The following is a 19,579-nucleotide window of genomic DNA, read 5'->3' as shown; positions in this document are numbered from 1 at the left end:
TTTTATGAGACTAGCCATGGATTAATAAAGGCTTTTTAATCTTCATCCTCCTGAGTGCCTCAGATCTTTATCTTAAGATATTTAAAGGTTTACTTGGCTTTTTCAGCCACACTTCAGAGAACTTTAGAGCGCTAATGTCTGTTAACATGAATATTTGAAAGCCTCCAAGCACAGACATCACACTTTAAATTAGGGCTGCACGATATTGGGAAAAAATTACATTGCGATATTTTTTTCCCCAACGATATATATTGCGAGCCATCAATCCAGGCTATAAGACTGCTTTAAAACTTTCACAGAGACCTCAAACAGAAAGCACAAAGCCTTTCTTTAAAGCGAATTTTGTTTTGTATTAATTGTATCTTAATTTTAATCAGTGTTTCATTATTCAATTTCCTAGATTTAATAAATAAAAAGTAAATATAGCAGACAATAGATAATCACGACACGGAGGTGCCAGCGCCAGAACTGGAGATTAAGCTATCATCCATGAACCGAAACTCAGCGTATAAGGTAGCCTACTCACCACACACAACTTAAAAAAAAAAATAGGAAAACATCTGTCACAGAAATCTCTACTTTTAAACAGAACCATTCAAAACAACATAAAACTATGTAATCCATGTGAAGTGTGCATTTCTCTCCGGCGCGTTCACTACTGCGAAGATCGCGAGTCAATATCGTCAACTTCATCTTTGCAGCCGACACAGAAAATACTTTAAAATGTCTCATTGCAATTTTTTACATACTCATAATAATTACTTTTGCTGGTTCTTTGTGACAGCTTTTAGGTTCCGTTTACATGAACGCGTCACTGCATCAGCACCGAAAACATAGAGAGGGAGAGAGAGGGAGGGAGAGAGAGAGAGAGAGAGAGAGAGAGAGAGAGAGATTTTTTTTTACTTATTTTGAGGAATTATAGCCTAATGAACAAACAAACATCTGTTAAGATGTGAATGTTGGTTGTGAGCGGTGAGCAGCGGCACAGCGAATCAATCACTGTGCAGGCACGCGGAACGTTCATGTCACCCCAGCAACAAGACATACGACAAACTCATGTTTACTGTGTGCTACCCTGGTGCTACCGTTCTCAATACACCATGGGTGCTACTACCCTTCACATCGCATGTTCCAGCGATGTGACTATCGCTCATGCGCACATCGCAATGTTGATGTTAAAACAGAATATCGTTCAGCCCTACTTTAAATCCTACCTGTTGCCTTTCACCATCCACTTATTTAGCTGCTTTTGGTATCCCTTGACATGCCATCTCACTTTCCCTCTTTCTTTTTCTATCTTTAGCCCCGACAGTTTTTTTGCTTTATCCATCTTTTTCAACGACAATTCACTACTCGACAATTCACTACAATATTACGCTTGCGATATCTTCAATGTCAAAATTCTATGATGGAATCTTATGAGGGCGCCTACTCTAGCCTGTTAGTCCTCTAAAATGTTATATAACGTTGAGGAAATGCAGAAATGATTTAGAAATGCACAACAGCAGCTACATATAGAAAATACCAAAAAAAGAATTGTAATTATTTATTTATTTTACCATTGCATGGTGCTGCGCCCCTATGCGCCGCATATAGCGCATACCCACTTTTTAAGCCACTGAGTGAGACTGTTACGCCCTGTGGCTGTATTTGTGAATTATGCGCTCTTGAGAGAGTGTCACCTACTGGGCAAATTATGCATTGCATGTTTCCATCTCTTGCTCTTTTTGACTCTGTTATAGATTGCTAATTGGATTCCAGCTGATGTCCATCATTCATCAGTACTGAGTGAATGCTACAGAGATCCAAGGTGTTTAAGACGGCAAAGAGACAATGCTGGGGTGCTGACGGCTACGCGCTCACTCTTTGTCTTAAACCAGACTGGTGTTTTTTTGTGCATTTCAGTGTGACCAAATGTGGTCTTTATTACCTCTTAACTTTGTGAATGAACTTGTCAATTACAAACTATGAGAGAGCGTGTGAACGCTATGGTGGGTGTATTTATGATTCTTTTGTGTTATTTTCTAATTTATGTAAATACTTTTGTTTGTCTTTCTTTGGAAGCGGTAGGGAGAGGGTGCCATTTTCTTTGAATTTAAAATTTTGTTTATGTTTATGGTAGACAGGGAGATAGGTAAGACTCTGTCATTTCTTTTCTTTTTTTTGTTGTTGTCAAGGTTAGTTAGAGTTTTCGTGTTTAGTTAGAGGATTTTTGTTTGTTATGTTGGCCTGGCCCTCTCCTGAAGATTTGCTTCCTTTGTTATTAATAAATTAAGATATTTGCTTAATTTTGTGTTTGTGCTTTTCTGGATCAGGGGATTGATGTGACCGTCAGACTTTTTTTTTATTTACATTTTGTTACGACTTCATTTAACCCCTAGACTAACAGTGAGGTTCGTAACAAGTGGGGGCTCTGCGTTTTTTTTTTTGCGAAGTGAGTTCGTTCGTTTTTCGGATCGCAAATTGGAAGTTTTGCTCCGTTTGTCCAAGACTGAAGTCTGTTTGTACGATCGTGATTCGATGGGTCGCGGTTTGTGTATGGTGAGTACTCTCTTTTTTTTTTTCTCTCTCTTCCTCTATTGTTTTGACTGTTTTCATCTGTGGGTGGGGAAGGCGTAAAGAAGGAAAACGTAAAAATAATGGAATTCGATTTAACAGCGCTTACTCTCGTGCCCACGATCGAAGTCTTTAATAGATGTAGAAAAAAAGATTTGGTTTTAATTGCGGAATTCTTCGATATTCGGATTGAGAGGGAGGCCACTAAACAAGTGCTTAATCTTGTTAGAAGAGTTTAAAAATTGCGTTCCGGCTAACATTGTTGTGTATTTAAACGAACAAAAGGTCACTTCTCTAGCTGATGCTGCAGTTTTGGCAGACGAATTTGTGCTGATACACAAGAATGTTTTTTCTTTGGGTGCAACTTTCAAAATGCAGGCGGAAAATTCAGTGCAGCGTGTTGCACGTCCGTTAAAAAATGAAATGACTCGTAAATCAAATGGGGGTGCTGACAAGCGAGTTTGTTTCTTTTGCCTCAATTCAAATCATCTGATTGCGGATTGTAGAGCATGGAAGCAGAAGAGTGGTGCTTCGAAGACTAAAAATGTTGCACTTGTTGATTCCATACACTCTAACACAGATGAAGAGATGTATCAGCCTTTTTTGTTTAAGGGTACAGTCTCGTTATCGTTTGATTCTGAGTTTAACCTGTTAAGCTGCAACCCCACTTTTGAAAAATCCCCAGAAATGACATACCCAAACTGAAACACATACAGTTCATGAACCCTTTGTACACTGTAAAAAATAAAAAGTTGAGTAAACTTAAAAAAGTGAAGCAACCAGCTGCAAAGCATTTTTGAGTTTACTCAACTTCAGTGGTCGAAGTTCATCCAACTACCAGTCCAACTCAAAGAAACGAGTAAGCACAACTACAGAGGTCCTGAAGTTCAGTAAACTCAAAAAAGCTTTGCAGCTGGTTGCTTCACTTTTTTAAGTTGATTCAATTTTTAACTTTTTTAAGTTGATTCAACTTTTTTACTTTTTTAAGTTGATTCAACTTTTTCAAATATCTCACCCAGATACTTGTACAGCCTTCACATTAAGAATCCAAATGCAGGGAGTAAACCATACTGTAAATACAACACAATACAAAAGACATTGCTATCATTACAGAACTTATTTATTGACAAATATTCTGCAAAACAACACATTTTCTATTTGCATTAGGTACACATATTTTAAGGTGATGAAGTTCTATTCCACTCTTCAAGATTTATTTAAAAAAAAAAAAAAACCACTATGCACAAAATTAGAGTACAAAGTGGAATAAATAAATGCTCAACCTTACAATTATCCATATGGATTGCAGCTACTTGGACAATCTTTTGAAGGACTATGCAAAAAAAAAAAAAATTCAGCCTTGCGGAGCACTTTAGGTCAAGATAAATAAACGTTTTTTTTTTCTAAACAAACTAAACAATTTTTTTCTTAACCAGTTACTACTGGTGTATTTTAATGCTTTAGAATAGTTAACATTGGGGCCATAAATCAAGCCAAAGAGGAGAGTAACAACTGTGGCAAAGGTCTTGCACATTATCTGGCCCAAACTGCTCTTATAGTACTACAGAGAGGCACCTTATATTTGGGTTTGAGTGGACAGTGGCAACATCATCTTCAACGATAGTTAAGGTCCTCATCTTCTCCCCTTGTGAATGTCTTCTGGCTCTGTGTCCTGCAGTAGAAAATAAATCAGCATAAAATTAGGGTCATTTTTTTATTGTATTGAATTATGTTAGACCACAGAGTGTTCCTAAAGGTATGCTCATGTAACTTCACTTGAAAAGTAAAGGTGGTCATGTTTTTTAAGCATGTTCAAATTCAGCCATAGAGCTAAAACTGATAAACGGAAAACATTTTCTCAACTCCAAACAATGCCATATCAGCACTGATGTGATTGCCTGTGGCATTCGTCCACAGCAGAATCCACGGCCATTCTGATTTAATGTTTTTTTTAGTTTTAGTTTAGTTATTTTAGGTCACCCAAAATCGTACATGTATTAAGGCACACATTCTGTTCATCACCCAAAACTGGTCATATTGCATCAGTGAAGATTGGTTTAAATCACTAGAGTCACATGGATTACTTTCATGCTGCCTTTTCTTGTTTATATCTCCTATATTCATATTCTTTCATATTATATTAATTGTATTTACTCTGCTATTGCTACATTACTGTTTAACCTTATGATTGTGCACTGTATTGTTTTAACAGGTTAGATATCAGAGGGAATGTCTCCGGACAGTGTTGTGAAGCAGTAATTTTCCACTGTCTTTGCTTTGGTAAAATAACAGCTTGTTGAATTTGTGCTATCAGATGAAGTCAAACTGATCACTGAGAAAGTTTCAACTACAATTATTTAATAAAGTAATTTTTACCATGACTTTGTCTGTTGATGATAAGTTTTGTATATCACACAAAACCTATCTCTTAACAGCATCTGGTAAATAGGTGAAATATATCAGGTGTGAGTGTATATGCTGATGATCTTCTTACCAGGCAAGTCTTCAGGATGTTTCCAGAGTTTTCCCTCATAAACAAAGGCAGACCTTTAAGAGTTGTAGACTTTCTTTGAGGAAGCACATTGGAGTGTCTGTGTCTGAAAGACAGAAAAACAAATATGGAACAAGTTATATACAAAGTGAAGCATGGGAATTACCTTGAAAAAGAGATGGCACCATTCAGCCTTTAACCAGAGAGATATGATCACATGCAAAATAATTACTTGATGATCAAGTGAGGATCTTCATCTCCACCACTTGCTCTGTACAACTAGATGTGTATTCATTTAACTAAGAGAAAAAGGTGCTCTTCGGATCAGTTTGTGTGATACTGTAATACTCAGCAGAGACCCTAAAAAAAAAAAAAAAAAAACATTGTTGAAACAGTAAGTAAATTCAGTTCAACTCACCTGATCTTTTAAAAAATAAAGGCCACTGTTTTAGCACATCCAAGGATCTTGTCACTGTACTGATGTTCTTTAGTCTAAAAAGGACAAATACAACAGAACAAAGATACATAATTTTATTAAACAAAACAACAACAAAAAAATCAGTTACAGTTAGTAGTTAATTTAACATGTAGCAAAAATAATACAGAAAATGAATAATCAAATGGAAAAAGAATCAATGCATAGGTTTCACTGTATTTACAGCGATTTTGTCTTTTGTTAATTGATTAACATTAAGGATTTAGCCTAATATTTAAGGATACACAATATTTTTATCCTATTCACTTTAAAACATACCGCACACATACTACCCATTCTATTATTTGATATGCAAAGCTAACATACATATTTTTAACATAACACATTAGTTTTGCATAGGCTTCTATTATTACATTTTTCCTCTAAATTGTATTGTATTTAATTATATTGCACTACTGTAGAATGACTGAGCCTAAGCATGTACAAATTGTAACTGAAATTTGTATACGTGACAAATAAACTTGAAATTAAATTGAACGGACTGCGGTCACTTTAAGAGCTCATGGATCTAATACTGAAACATCTAGGTTTCACCAAATTGGTTATGTTCACTTAAGACATTGCCGACTGTGTTTACTTGAATACTTTTTTTGTTTTGTTTTTTGTTATTGACATAATTGTATGTGTATGTCATTATTAAATCGAAATACGCCACGAAAGATAGCTGAATTCGCACTCAGATTCTGTCCGAGTCCGAGAGAAGCGGCAGAATGTCTCTCAATCAGCGCAAGCACCGCATTTAAGTCTTTATTCACGACTTACTGAGCTTAACATTTTTAACATCTTTTAAACACCATGCACGTCCTTGTCCTTCTTTTTCAAGCATGTTTCCTCACTCTAACGTTAGTCTGGGTAACTTTAGCACGTTAAGTAGCAATGTGCTACGTGGATAATCTCTAACAATAGAAACTTATCGTCACCACAAAATATATCTTTTAACATAATACTATATTTTATCAACATATGTGTACAATTTATAGCCTATTTTCATTCGTAAAGCTTAAAGAAAACTTACCGCAATCAGATGAAATCCAGTCCCTTCGATAGCGTGGTTGGAGGAGGAAACCCCAAGTAACGTACAGCGAGACAGACTGCGCATGCGCGATGACGGGAAGTTAAACGTTCGAACTATGAAATCAAAATATTAAGTTTTCTCAACTTAATTGTTTGTGTTTATTGGACAAAATAGTAGTGCACTTGCAGTTAAATAGTTTTTATAAGTAAACTCAACATTGCAGTAAAAAATTTGCCCACTCAACTTAAAATTTTAAACTGAGTTAACAATTTGCAAGTTGGATTTTTTACAGTGTACTAAAAGCACAAGTATGATCTCATTTGAAAGCTGACACCTGGCAGTTTATTGTAAATGTAGAATTAATTATTGTCATAATGAAAAAAATTGTTATAAATAGCTTCAAAGTTTTGTAAAGTTATTAGAAATTATTTTTTATGAAACATCCTCATGAAAATAAAATTGAAGTTGGCACTGTAGCAATCTAGAAATGCACTACAGCTAAAGCCACATGTCGAAACATATTATGTTTAAAATCTGAAGATAATAAGTCCAAAACTCTGGATTTAGTTCAATGTTTTTCAAGACCATGTCAAACGCCCTCAGGCTGTTGGTATGAATTAAAAACACAGTAAATCAGAGTACCAAACGCTCATAATGATTACATCGACGCATTTGGGTATAAATTCAATAAATATTATTCCTGTCTATAGAAATCTGATGTAAACCTATGAGAATATATCAATATTTCTCCAAATCTGCACATTTTTGAGCTAAAAGCCCTGAAGGACGTTGTTTTGTGTATCGCTGTCATGACGACAGCACGGGAGTTTTTTTATGAATGAAAGCGGCTGACGCGCATAATTCATATTAAAGGTATCGACTCATTTTTTCATTTCATAACTCCTGACACAAATTAAGAAATAACTGTCGCTATAAGTTTCTCAGAATACAATAGTGGTCAAATACTGAAACTTGAGTCTTATATCTTTTTAATGATGTATAGTTTGTCAAGGTATAACATTAAATCTGATAGTAACTTTGAACTATATATATAAAAAAACCGCTTCAGTGCGCCGACGCACTGGCAACGGTTAACAGGTTAAGCCTGTAACAATTCTGCGTGATACAGGGGCAGCTCAATCATTTATATCTGCGGGAGTCTTGCCGTTTTCCGATACTACTTTTACTGGTCAGGAAGTATTGGTACGTGGAATTGAGATGTGTTGTGTGAATGTGCCACTTCATATTGCATACTTGAATTCTGATATTGTTAGTGGGGTAGTCAACTTGGCTGTGCGTGAACAGTTACCTGTAGAGGGTGTTGACTTGATTCTTGGGAACGATCTTGCAGGTGGCATAGTTTTCCCTACACCTATTGTGACCTGCATGCCTAATACTTCCCAAAACGATGATTTGGCTGAGAAGTTTCCGTCTGTGCTCCCCTTTTTTTAAAGCTTTTTTTTAAGTTTAAAGAAATAGTAGATCTGTCAACCTCTTTTATAGCTAATGACATGCCTAAGACTGTGGAATGTGCTCTGTTTATATCACCAGATTCTGGGAGGGAGGAGGGTGATATGAAGACTTCCTTGAAGGTGGGGAGAGACTCTTTAGCTGTTGCACAGAGAGCAGACCCTTCTTTGGTCAAGTGCATAAAGGCTGTTGAGAATAGTGTCCATGATTCTAATTCAGGGGTGGTTTACTTTTGGGAGGAGGGCTTGCTGATGCGCAGATGGAAACCACAGAAAGAAGAGCTTGGCTGGCAGGAGGTGCAGCAAATAGTTTTGCCATCTACTTATCGGCAACAGGTTTTGAAACTCGCCCATGAGAATTTTCTTTCTGGACATGTTGGTATAACTAAAACCTATTACCGCATTTCTAGATACTTTTTCTGGCCTGGACTTAAGAACTCTGTTTCTAAATACTGTAAATCATGCCATGTCTGTCAGATGGCAAGCAAGCCGAATCAGAAAATTCCTCCCGCACCCCTTTGTCCGATTCCTGTTGTAGATGATCCATTTGACCGACTGATTATTGACTGTGTCGGACCACTGCCAAAAGGGAAAGCAGGACATCAGTATATCTTCACAATAATGTGTGCGACAACTCGTTTTGTTGAAGCAATTCCATTACGTACATTGAGGGCTAAGGTGGTGGTAAAAGAGCTTCTTAAGTTCTGTACTACGTTTGGATTACCAAGGATCATACAGAGTGATCAGGGCTCGAATTTTACCTCCAAGGTTTTCAGTCAGGCTCTAGGGATGCTGGGTATTGGCCACCAAATGTCTAGTGCCTATCATCCCGAATCCCAGGGGGCCTTGGAAAGGTTTCACCAAACCCTCAAAGCGATGTTATTGTATCGAGACTGGTAGAGACTGGGCTGAGGGTCTTCCTTATTTGATGTTTGCAACCAGAGAGACTGTACAGGAGTCTCTTGGTTTCAGCCCTGCTGAACTCGTGTTTGGGCACACCATGCGGGGTCCGTTAAAATTACTAAGTGACCAGTTGTTAAGCCAGCCATCTAGACCTGTGCCTGTTGATGAGTATGTTACCTCCATCCGTGAAAAGCTAGGTAAAGCACGAGACCTGGCTAAGTTACATCTGTCTGAAACCCAGTTAAAAATGAAAGAACGGTTTGACATAAAAAGTGTGAAGCGAGACTTTTCGCCTGGTGATCAGGTTTTAGTTTTGCTGCCAATGCCTGGGTTGATTCTGCATGCCAAATTTGCTGGTCCGTATTTGATTGAGAGGAAGTTGAATGAAACAAACTATGTTGTTGCTACACCGGACCGAAAGTGCAAAAATCGGGTATGTCATGTGAATCGCCTTAAAGCTTATGTGAGTAGAACATCGTCTGATAACGATAGCAAGCAGGTTGACCCTCTCTTAACTTGTGCTGCTGTTACTGTGAGTGTAATAGCTACGTCCTCTACGGACGAGGATGAACTGCAAGGCGGAGGCTTTCCTATTTCTCCCACTCGCCTTCAGAATTCTGCTATATTACAAGATCCCTCTTGTTTCCTTTCACATCTAACTGCAGAACAGTCTCATGACTTGTTGGAGTTGTTGAGTACTTTTTCTATCTTGTTTAGTGATGTCCACAGTAGAACATCTGTCTGTGCTCATGACATTGATGTGGGGAATGCCAAACCAATAAAACAACACCCTTACAGACTAAATCCACGAAAGCGGGAAGTTATAAAAGCAGAAGTTGACTACCTGTTAAAACATGGTATGGCCGTGCCCAGTCAGAGCCCATGGAGCTCTCCCTGTTTGTTGGTACCTAAACCAGATTCAACCTTTCGATTTTGTACGGATTACCGTAAAGTCAATAATGTAACAAGGCCTGACTCCTTTCCTCTTCCTAGAATTGAAGATTGCATGGATAAAGTCGGTTCAGCTAAATATGTTACTAAGTTGGACTTATTGAAGGGATATTGGCAGGTGCCCCTCACTAAACGAGCCTCTGAGATATCTGCATTTGTAACCCCTGATAGCTTTTTACAATACACCGTTTTAGCTTTTGGGATGAGAAATACACCTGCTACATTTCAGAGGATGATGCATCAAGTTTTTTCGGGAGTCTCAAATTGTGAAGTGTACCTAGATGACATTGTGATTCATTCAGATGATTGGGTACAACACTTAGAAACTCTCAGAGAAGTTTATAGTCGCTTAGGGGCTGCTTCATTGACACTAAATCTGGCAAAGTGTGAGTTTGCTAAAGGTACAATTACCTATTTGGGTAAGCAAGTTGGTCAGGGATTGGTAAAACCAATTGATGCTAAAATAGCAGCCATTCTCCAGTTTCCTGTTCCATCTAATAAACGTGAACTCAGACGTTTTCTGGGGATGAGTGGTTACTATCGAGCTTTTTGTTCAAATTTTTCCACCTTGGTCTGTCCACTTACAGACCTCCTCAGTACAAAGCGAGAGTTTGTGTGGTCTACTGAATGTCAACTTGCCTTTGAAGCAGCAAAGGATCTCCTTTGTCAGGCTCCTGTTCTCTCTGCACCTGATTTTTCAAGAATTTTCAAATTGCAGGTGGATGCAAGTGATAATGGTGCTGGAGCTGTATTGTTACAGGAGGATCAAGCTTGTGTTGAACATCCTGTCTCCTATTTTTCTAGAAAGTTCATTGGGGCTCAACGGAATTATAGTGTAATTGAAAAAGAGGCCCTTGCCCTGTTATTAGCTCTCAAGCATTTTGATGTGTACCTGGGTAGTAGTATTAGTCCTATTGTGGTATATACTGATCATAACCCCCTGGTGTTCCTCTCTCGCATGTCAGGTGCTAATCAACGGTTGTTACGGTGGTCCCTTACTCTACAAGAGTACAGCTTAGATATTCGTCACAAGAAGGGGGTGGAGAATGTCATGGCAGATGCCCTTTCAAGAAGTTAAATGGAACCAGATTAATGTATCCACCATTTAGGAGATGTTTGGGTTTACTTTTTTTTTTTTTTTTTTTTTTTGCATTCTTAGTGGTGGGGGTGTTACACCCTGTGGCTGTATTTGTGAATTATGCGCTCTTGGGAGAGTGTCACCTACTAGGCAAATTATGCATTGCATGTTTCCATCTCTTGCTCTTTTTGACTCTCTCTGTTATAGATTGCTAATTGGATTCCAGCTGATGTCCATCATTCATCAGTACTGAGTGAATGCTACAGAGATCCAAGGTGTATAAGACGGCAAAGAGACAATGCTGGGGTGCTGACGGCTACGCGCTCACTCTTTGTCCTGATCCAGACTGGTGTTTTTTTGTGCATTTCAGTGTGACCAAGTGTGGTCTTTATTACCTCTTAACTTTGTGAATGAACTTGTCAATTACAAACTATGAGAGAGCGTGTGAACGCTATGGTGGGTGTGTTTATGATTCTTTTGTGTTATTTTCTAATTTATGTAAAAACTTTTGTTTGTCTTTCTTTGGAAGCGGTAGGGAGAGGGTGCCATTTTCTTTGAATTTAAAATTTTGTTTATGTTTATGGTAGACAGGGAGATAGGTAAGACTCTGTCATTTCTTTTTTTTTTCTTTTTTTTTTTGTTGTTGTTAATGTAAGTTAGAGTTTTCGTGTTTAGTTAGAGGATTTTTGTTTGTTATGTTGGCCTGGCCCTCTCCTGAAGATTTGCTTCCTTTGTTATTAATAAATCAAGATATTTGCTTAATTTTGGGGATTGATGTGACCGTCAGACTTTTTTTTTTTTTACATTTTGTTACGACTTCATTTAACCCCTAGACTAACAGTGAGGTTCGTAACAAGACAAACGGACCAAAATACCTTAATAGTGGTGTAAAACACTCATAAACTACAGGAAGTGTTTGGTCAAGACTAGCTGCAAAGCTGAAAGCAGAATCAAAGATACACAGCTCCCTCAAAAGCACTAAAATACATTAATCCTGTTATATACAATCTTAAGATAAGTGATTTCTACTAGATCTCACCCTCCTTTCTGTGGCAGATTTACCAGCTCTAACAGAATCATCTGAATTCTGACTCAACACTAGGTATGCAAACAACAATTAAATCACTGAATTATAAATTACTATATACAAAAACAGCACATTTTAAGTCTTAACTTATAAGAAGTAGAATATACATATATGGAAAATACATTATCCATTAAATATTATAATCCCCTGCAATTATTTGCATTACAGTGCAGCACCAAATGAATGCAGCACAAAATGAATGCTTAATGTCACTTCAGTATTACTCACTGAAAAAAACACAACAACAGTAAAATGGCACAATGACAACCTCGTTTATATTGAACATCAAACTTTTATAAACAAAACAAATAGGACAGATGGCATAGTATACCTCCATTGTAACAATGATAAATGAAGGTCTTAGTGTTTTTCCCTAAATTTAAAACAAATGCTTAGTTTGTGGTTCATTAGTATTAATGAAAATACATCAATAATAAAATAATACAATGATAAATTCACTTATATTAAACATTGGACTTTTATTAACAAAATTCATAAGAAGGATGATATGCTATACCCACGTTGTAACAAATAAATAAAAGATCTTTGGATTGCTTAGTTTGTGGCTCATTATTATTTTGAATGAAAAACACGACTACCATAGAACAAAGACAAACTTACTTATATTAAACAAAGAAATGCAACTTTTATTTATAACTTTTAAACTCTGGCATCGTCCTGTCAGTCATTGCACCTTACTTTAGTCATGTGACTCCTGTGGCTCAACGTACCTCAGTATCTCCAATTTACACTTTATATTCTTCAGTCCAGTGCAGAGCAGCTTCACTCCTGAATCCTGCAGATTATTATTGTTCATGTTCAGCTCTTTCAGATTGGTATCTGATCCAAGAACTGCAGCCAGAGCTGAACAGCTTTTTTCTGTTAAGTTACAATCATTTAACCTACAATAAATCACAACACAGAATTAGATGGCACACATACAATACATTTTCTATAAACAAATATTAAATACATTTTCCTTTTTATTTTTTACATAAACAGCATACAATGCATTCAAACAGTACAAAAAATACTATTTCCAGTACATTAGCATTTTTTATTCAGTGACAAATTTCCTAAATAAAATTAAGCATGTTTAATTAAGTTAATTATTTTATCTCGTCTCACCTCAGTGTCTTCAGTTGACAGTCTGGATCCTGCAGTAAATCACTGAGCTCCTTCACTACTGATTGTCCAGGATCATTTCCTGTGAGATCCAGCTCTATCAGGTGTGAAGGGTTTGATCTCAGAGCTGAAGCCAGAGCTTTACAACCTTCTTCTGTCACACTGCAGTTAGAGAGTCTAGAACAGAGAGGAAAACATTCAGCTGATTAATCAGTTAAACCTGAACAATATAAATCCTTAAACTGAATTTAATTTTATTCTTCATTTTCTTCGTATTGAAAGTCAGTTGCAAAAACTGACAATTGAATATGGAGGCAAACAAAAGGCTCAGTGAACTTTAATATGTTTAACAACATCCCTTTCAATATTGCAATTAACTAAAACTGTACAACTCTGAAAGTCTATGATCTGAAAATGGTCGGAAAATTCGAAAATTAAAGTTTGGGAATGGCCCAATAAAGTCCAGACTTCAATTCCATTAAAATGCTGTGGAAGGACTTGAAACACAGCTCATGTTGGAAAGCCTACAAATGTCACTGAGCTGAAGCAGCTTTGCAAGGATGAGTGAGACCAGGGGCGCAACTACCCAGTGTCAGAGGGGTATGAAGCAACAAATTTGCAGAACAATTTAACAATTCTTTGAGTGGTGGAGTTGAAACGGGTTACATGCTTATTTCACAGATAAGAATAAAATTTTAATTTGATTCAATGGTTATTTAACCTGTTAAGCTGCAACCCCACTTTTGAAAAATCCCCAGAAATGACATACCCAAACTGAAACAGATACAGTTCATGAACCCTTTGCATTAAAAGCACAAGTATGATCTCATTTGAAAGCTGACACCTGGCAGTTTATTGTAAATGTAGAATTAATTATTGTCATAATGACAAAAATTGTTATAAATAGCTTCAAAGTTTTGTAAAATTATTAGAAATTAATTTTTATGAAACATCCTCATGAAAATAAAATTGAAGTTGGCACTGGAGCAATCTAGAAATGCACTACAGCTAAAGCCATATGTCTAAACATTCTATGTTTAAAATCTGAAGATAATAAGTCCAAAACTCTGTATTTAGTTAAATGTTTTTCAAGACCATGTCAAATGACTTTATTTTGATTTGACGCTAAAATGCTACTGATGTTTATTGTCATCTTCTAACCATCTATCCAGTATATTGTCTCTATTGTTTTGTGGTGCAGACGATCCCCATTCAGTCTCAGTCTCCCCCTGCACACATTCACACCTCTCCAGCCTGGTTATGGCTCGAAATATGCATTTCTTTTGTCTGCATTATAGCTACTAAAGACTGGCTATTCACAGGCTATTCATAGGGTTTCAGTCCCTAATTTCTTTTCTCAAAGTTTACCTCACATTTTAAACTGTATCAAATGCATTTCTTGAATAAAGACACATTTCAGGTAGCATTCAAAAAATAATAAAAGTATAACTTCTAGGTAGCAGGTGCACCTAGGGCTAGCTAGCATGTTAGCTTAGCACACCATCAATACACGACAATTTATGAGATTAAAACCATGTTTGTGCTCTAAACTTACTTTTTAACGCACGTTGAGTATTTTAAATAATCTTCTGTGATCTAATTTGGCTTCAGATAAAAAAAATCAGACAGAAAATATACTATTGGATAGTGTTCTGCACAATGATAGTCTATATAGATTAGCATTACATTATAAATATAATCTATTATTATGAAAATACCTGGCATGGCTTGAAAAACACAGGTAACTCAAATATCAGTGCAATCATGTTTATTGTCTTCAAACCATCTTTATCTGCATGTTACAGCGCGATCTCTTGTTAGCTTTGATTCCATAATCAGAAACATTAGCAACAGGGATACAACTACGTGCTGCCTTCCACAAGCAACAACTTCTGATATAAACAGGGAACTTCAGAACATTCTGATGAAACATAAGACTGCAACTCGACTTATCATACATGTGGGGAAGAATGATATTCATAAAGAGCAGTCAGAACTCCTTAAGAAGGATTTCAATGAACTTTTTGAAACACTTAAAAGACTGAAAATTCAAACATTCATCAGTGGACCACTACCAGCAAGAGGAACAAACAGGTTTTCACGGTTGCTTGGGCTTAATACATGGCTGCAAAAAACCTGCAATATAAAAGCAGTGAACTTCATTGACAATTTCAATCTTTTCTGGAGTCAACGACAACTGTTTCATCGGGATGGCCATCACCCAAACAAACTTGGTTCAAGAGTGTTAAAGGACAATATCTACTTCTCCCTAAATCATCCTTCTGCGGTTTGTGCCAATCCACTCAATCTGAACGGCACACACACACCTGGACATAGTATGAATGACCACGGGACTTCACTTCAGCAGCAAAATGGACATGATAACACCACTCCGCCACAACAACCTCTGCTCATGGACACAATCTCTGCTCACGGACACAATCTCAGCTGAGCCCTGCACACAGAGCTCACCACAGACAGCCATATCAGAACTGCTTGAAGATTCAGCACCCAAGGACGACTTCCTGGAAAACAGCCAGGGAAGCCAGGACAGCATATTACAGCCTCCTATAACACCAGAGCAACAGCCCCTTTCACCAGACACTTTCTCCCTCTCCCCTGCAACGCCACTACTGTGCTTCTCACAGAAAATGGAAGAACTGGTGCATGCTGGAACCAGACTATCCCACTCTTTTGCTGCAAGCCCCCAGATACCAACTAAAAAAAGACAGGCACCACTACCACCAAAGCCTGCGGGCCCAGCTCGCCCTCCCCCTCCTCCTGTGAGAGCTCTTCGGCCTCTGCCACAACGCCAGGGCCCACACCCTCCTCCTTCTGCTCGAGGTGAACCAAAAACAACTGATACCAGCTCTCAGTGATATGTGTCGGGTCCCCGTTTTGATAACAGTAACTTTCTCAAATGTTTACAAAACAAGCGGGAACCCAGTGTGCCTGTATCTTTCTCTATTGCTGCTCTATTACATGATAGAAAGTCTAAGGCCTTCAATAGCCGTACAGCAAACCCAACTAATCTGGTGCCTATTACACGTCAAACTAATATTGCTGTGGGGAAAAGTAAGTCTGTTAAGTTAGCTCTTTTAAACATTCGCTCACTTAAAAATAAATCACTTCTAGTTAACGACTTAATAACCACAAACAACCTGGATTTTATGCTTCTAAATGAAACCTGGCTAGAAGACAGCTACAGTGCAACAATCCTCAATGAAGCAGCCCCTCCTAACTTTACTTTTATGAGTGTCTGCAGAGCTGTTAAGAGAGGTGGGGGTCTAGCTGCTCTTTTTAAAGATATCTATCAATGTAAGCAAATATCATTTGGGAATTACTTGTCTTTCGAATATCTGGGTATTGTGTTAAAAGGTGCTCCACGCATTTTACTTATCATTATTTACAGGCCTCCAAAATACTCTCCAGCCTTCGCTGAGGACATTACAGAACTGTTATCAACAATTACCTCAGAGTTTGACTGTTTTGCCATTGCTGGAGATTTTAACATCCATATAGATAATGCAGAAAACAATATGGCAAAAGAAATCAAAACTGTTTTAAAAACTTTTGATCTGACTCAGCATGTACATGGACCCACACACAATCGTGGACACACTTTAGATTTACTTATCAGTAAGGGTCTAAACATTTCATCGATTGTTATTAAGGATGTAGCACTGTCTGATCATTTCTGTATTTTCTTTGATATATTGATCTCTCCTGCCACTGAAGCGAGATCTGTGTCTGTCAAGAAGAGATGCTTAAATGAGAACACTAGTGTCCTATTTATGAAGGCTATATCTTTAACACCAAGCATATCTGCAGACTCTGTTGATTTTCTCCTTGATTCTTTTAACTCAAAAGTTAAAGGTGTAATTGATGATATTGCTCCTGTTAAAGTCAGGAAGAAGAGTGGCAGACAAAAAGCACCTTGGAGAAACTCAACAGCAGTGCAAAATATGAAAAGACAATGCAGAAAAGCAGAGCGCATGTGGCGGAAGACAAAACTTGTAGTCCATTATAACATCTACAAAGACAGCCTTCATGCTTTCAATATGGAACTAGGCAAAGCTAGACAGACTTTCTTCTCAAATATTATAAACAGTAATTTAAACAACACACGCACTCTTTTTGCTACTGTAGAGAGATTGACAAACCCCCCAAGCCAGATTCCCAGTGAAATGCTCTCAGACAGCAAGTGCAGTGAGTTTGCTTCTTTCTTCTCTGAGAAAATCAATAATATCAGAAAGGTGATCAGCACATCCTTGACTTGCGCTGGGGTCAGACAGATCAAACCACCTGAGAAAGTAGTTACTATGTCTGATTTCAAAGAAATTGATGGCAAAATTTTGGAAGAAACCGTACAGCACCTTAAAACATCAACCTGCGCTCTTGACACACTTCCCACATCGTTTTTCAAAAGTGTGTTAAACAGTTTAGAAGCAGATCTTCTAGAAGTGGTAAATGCTTCACTTCTCTCTGGGAGTTTTCCAAACTCCCTAAAAACTGCAGTTGTCAAGCCCCTCCTGAAAAAGAGCAATCTGGATAAGACCATATTAAGCAACTATAGACCGATCTCAAATCTTCCTTTCATAGGTAAGATCATTGAAAAAGTTGTCTTCAATCAGCTGAACAAATTCTTATGCTCGAATGGATACTTTGACAATTTTCAATCTGGTTTCCGACCGCACCACAGCACAGAGACAGCGCTCATAAAGATAATAAACGATATTCGCTTAAATACTGATTCAGGCAAATTATCAGTGCTGGTACTACTCGACCTCAGTGCTGCATTTGACACTGTCGATCATAACATACTTCTGGACAGGCTGGAAAACTGGGTGGGGCTTTCTGGGATAGTCCTAAAATGGTTCAGGTCATACTTAGATGGGAGAGGTTATTATGTGAGTATAGGAGACCATAAGTCTGAGTGGACATCCATGACATGCGGAGTCCCTCAAGGCTCAATTCTAGAAACCACTCCTGTTCAACCTGTATATGCTCCCAATGAGCCAAATAATGAGAAAGAACCAAATTGCTTACCACAGCTATGCAGACGACACACAGATCTACTTAGCCCTATCGCCTAACGATTACAGCCCCATTGACTCCCTGTGCCAATGCATTGATGAAGTTAACAGTTGGATGTGTCAAAACTTTCTTCAGTTAAACAAAGACAAAAACTGAAGTCATTGCGTTTGGAAACAAAGATGAAGTTCTCAAGGTGAACGCATACCTTCACTCTAGGGGTCAAACAACTAAACATCAAGTCAGGAATCTTGGTGTGACACTAGAGTCAGACCTTAGTTTCAGTAGTCATGTCAAAGCAATAACTAAATCAGCATACTATCATCTGAAAAATATAGCAAGAATAAGATGCTTTGTTTCCAGACAAGACTTAGAGAAACTTGTGCATGCTTTCATCACCAGCAGGGTGGATTATTGTAATGGACTCCTCACTGGCCTTCCCAAAAAGACCATAAGACAGTTGCAGCTCATACAGAACGCTGCCGCCAGGATTCTGAGCAGAACCAGAAAATATGAACATATCACACCAGTCCTCAGGTCTTTACACTGGCTCCCAGTTAACCCTCTGAGGTCGGCAAACGCGCCCCCGCGTTTTGCTGGATTTTTTTCACATAGCAGCAACATAAACTTAAAAAAGTCCGTCATTTACGGTCATATTAATAAAATAAATACATGATTATAAACTATAGAGGGTCTTCTTTTTTTTGTGTACACTCACATTAACATCAAAACCTTGTTTTTATTTTTAAATAAATAAAATAAACAGGGTGCGCTTTCAGCTCACTCTGTCTCCGCAAAAATCTTTTTGAAACAAGTCTGGAAAATGAACTGAAACTCAGCTAATACTTATCACACAACCATGAAACATGCGTCTAAAGAAAGCTTTAAATTTCTACTTTTAAATAAAACAATTCACATTCAAAACAAATATTCTCCTGCAATGTAATCTGTAAGAAACTAAAGAGAAGTACAGTTTCTCCCGTCTCACCTAATTATCGGTAATGAGTTCACACCCACTCGCAGAGCGCGCTATTCATAAGATAATGAGCTGAGGTGATCTATGCAAAATAAGGTAAACGCCCCCTGAAATGCCTTAAAACCAGCAAGTTTCATTTATTCACTTTCCTGTGCTGTTGGAAGATGACACGAGTTCAAATTTTGCTCAGAAGAAGAGCAGGACTCTGACGACGAACGTTTGTATTTTGAGCGACGAACGTTGAGCGACTTGATCCAGCCGTGGATAATATTTCGGGTAAGTCTTTTTAAATTTACTTGCATTAGTTGACACATGTTCGCATTTATGAGGAAAAAACAATATTACGTGACAGTTCTCCATTATGGACGCGAGCGCTCTGAAGCAGCACTAAAAGACTT

General features: G+C 37.7%; 1 protein-coding gene across 1 annotated transcript in view; it reads right to left on the bottom strand.

Annotated features, from left to right (window-relative positions):
- LOC311305888 (NACHT, LRR and PYD domains-containing protein 3-like) overlaps nt 1–19,579 on the bottom strand; it is a 43,696-nt gene that overhangs the window by 6,291 nt on the left and 17,826 nt on the right. Inside the window, exons 9-10 of the mRNA XM_084433855.1 lie at nt 13,175–13,348; nt 12,778–12,948 (exon numbers count right to left, since the gene is read on the bottom strand). Of these exons, the coding sequence (XP_084289981.1) occupies nt 12,778–12,948; nt 13,175–13,348 (345 nt within the window). The remainder of the gene's footprint in view (nt 1–12,777; nt 12,949–13,174; nt 13,349–19,579) is intronic.

Source organism: Rutilus rutilus (genome assembly GCF_951802725.1).
Source record: "Rutilus rutilus genome assembly, chromosome: 1".
Taxonomy (NCBI): Eukaryota; Metazoa; Chordata; class Actinopteri; order Cypriniformes; family Leuciscidae; genus Rutilus; species Rutilus rutilus.
Note: the sequence above shows the minus strand (reverse complement) of the source record. Positions and strands in the feature narration are given on the sequence as shown.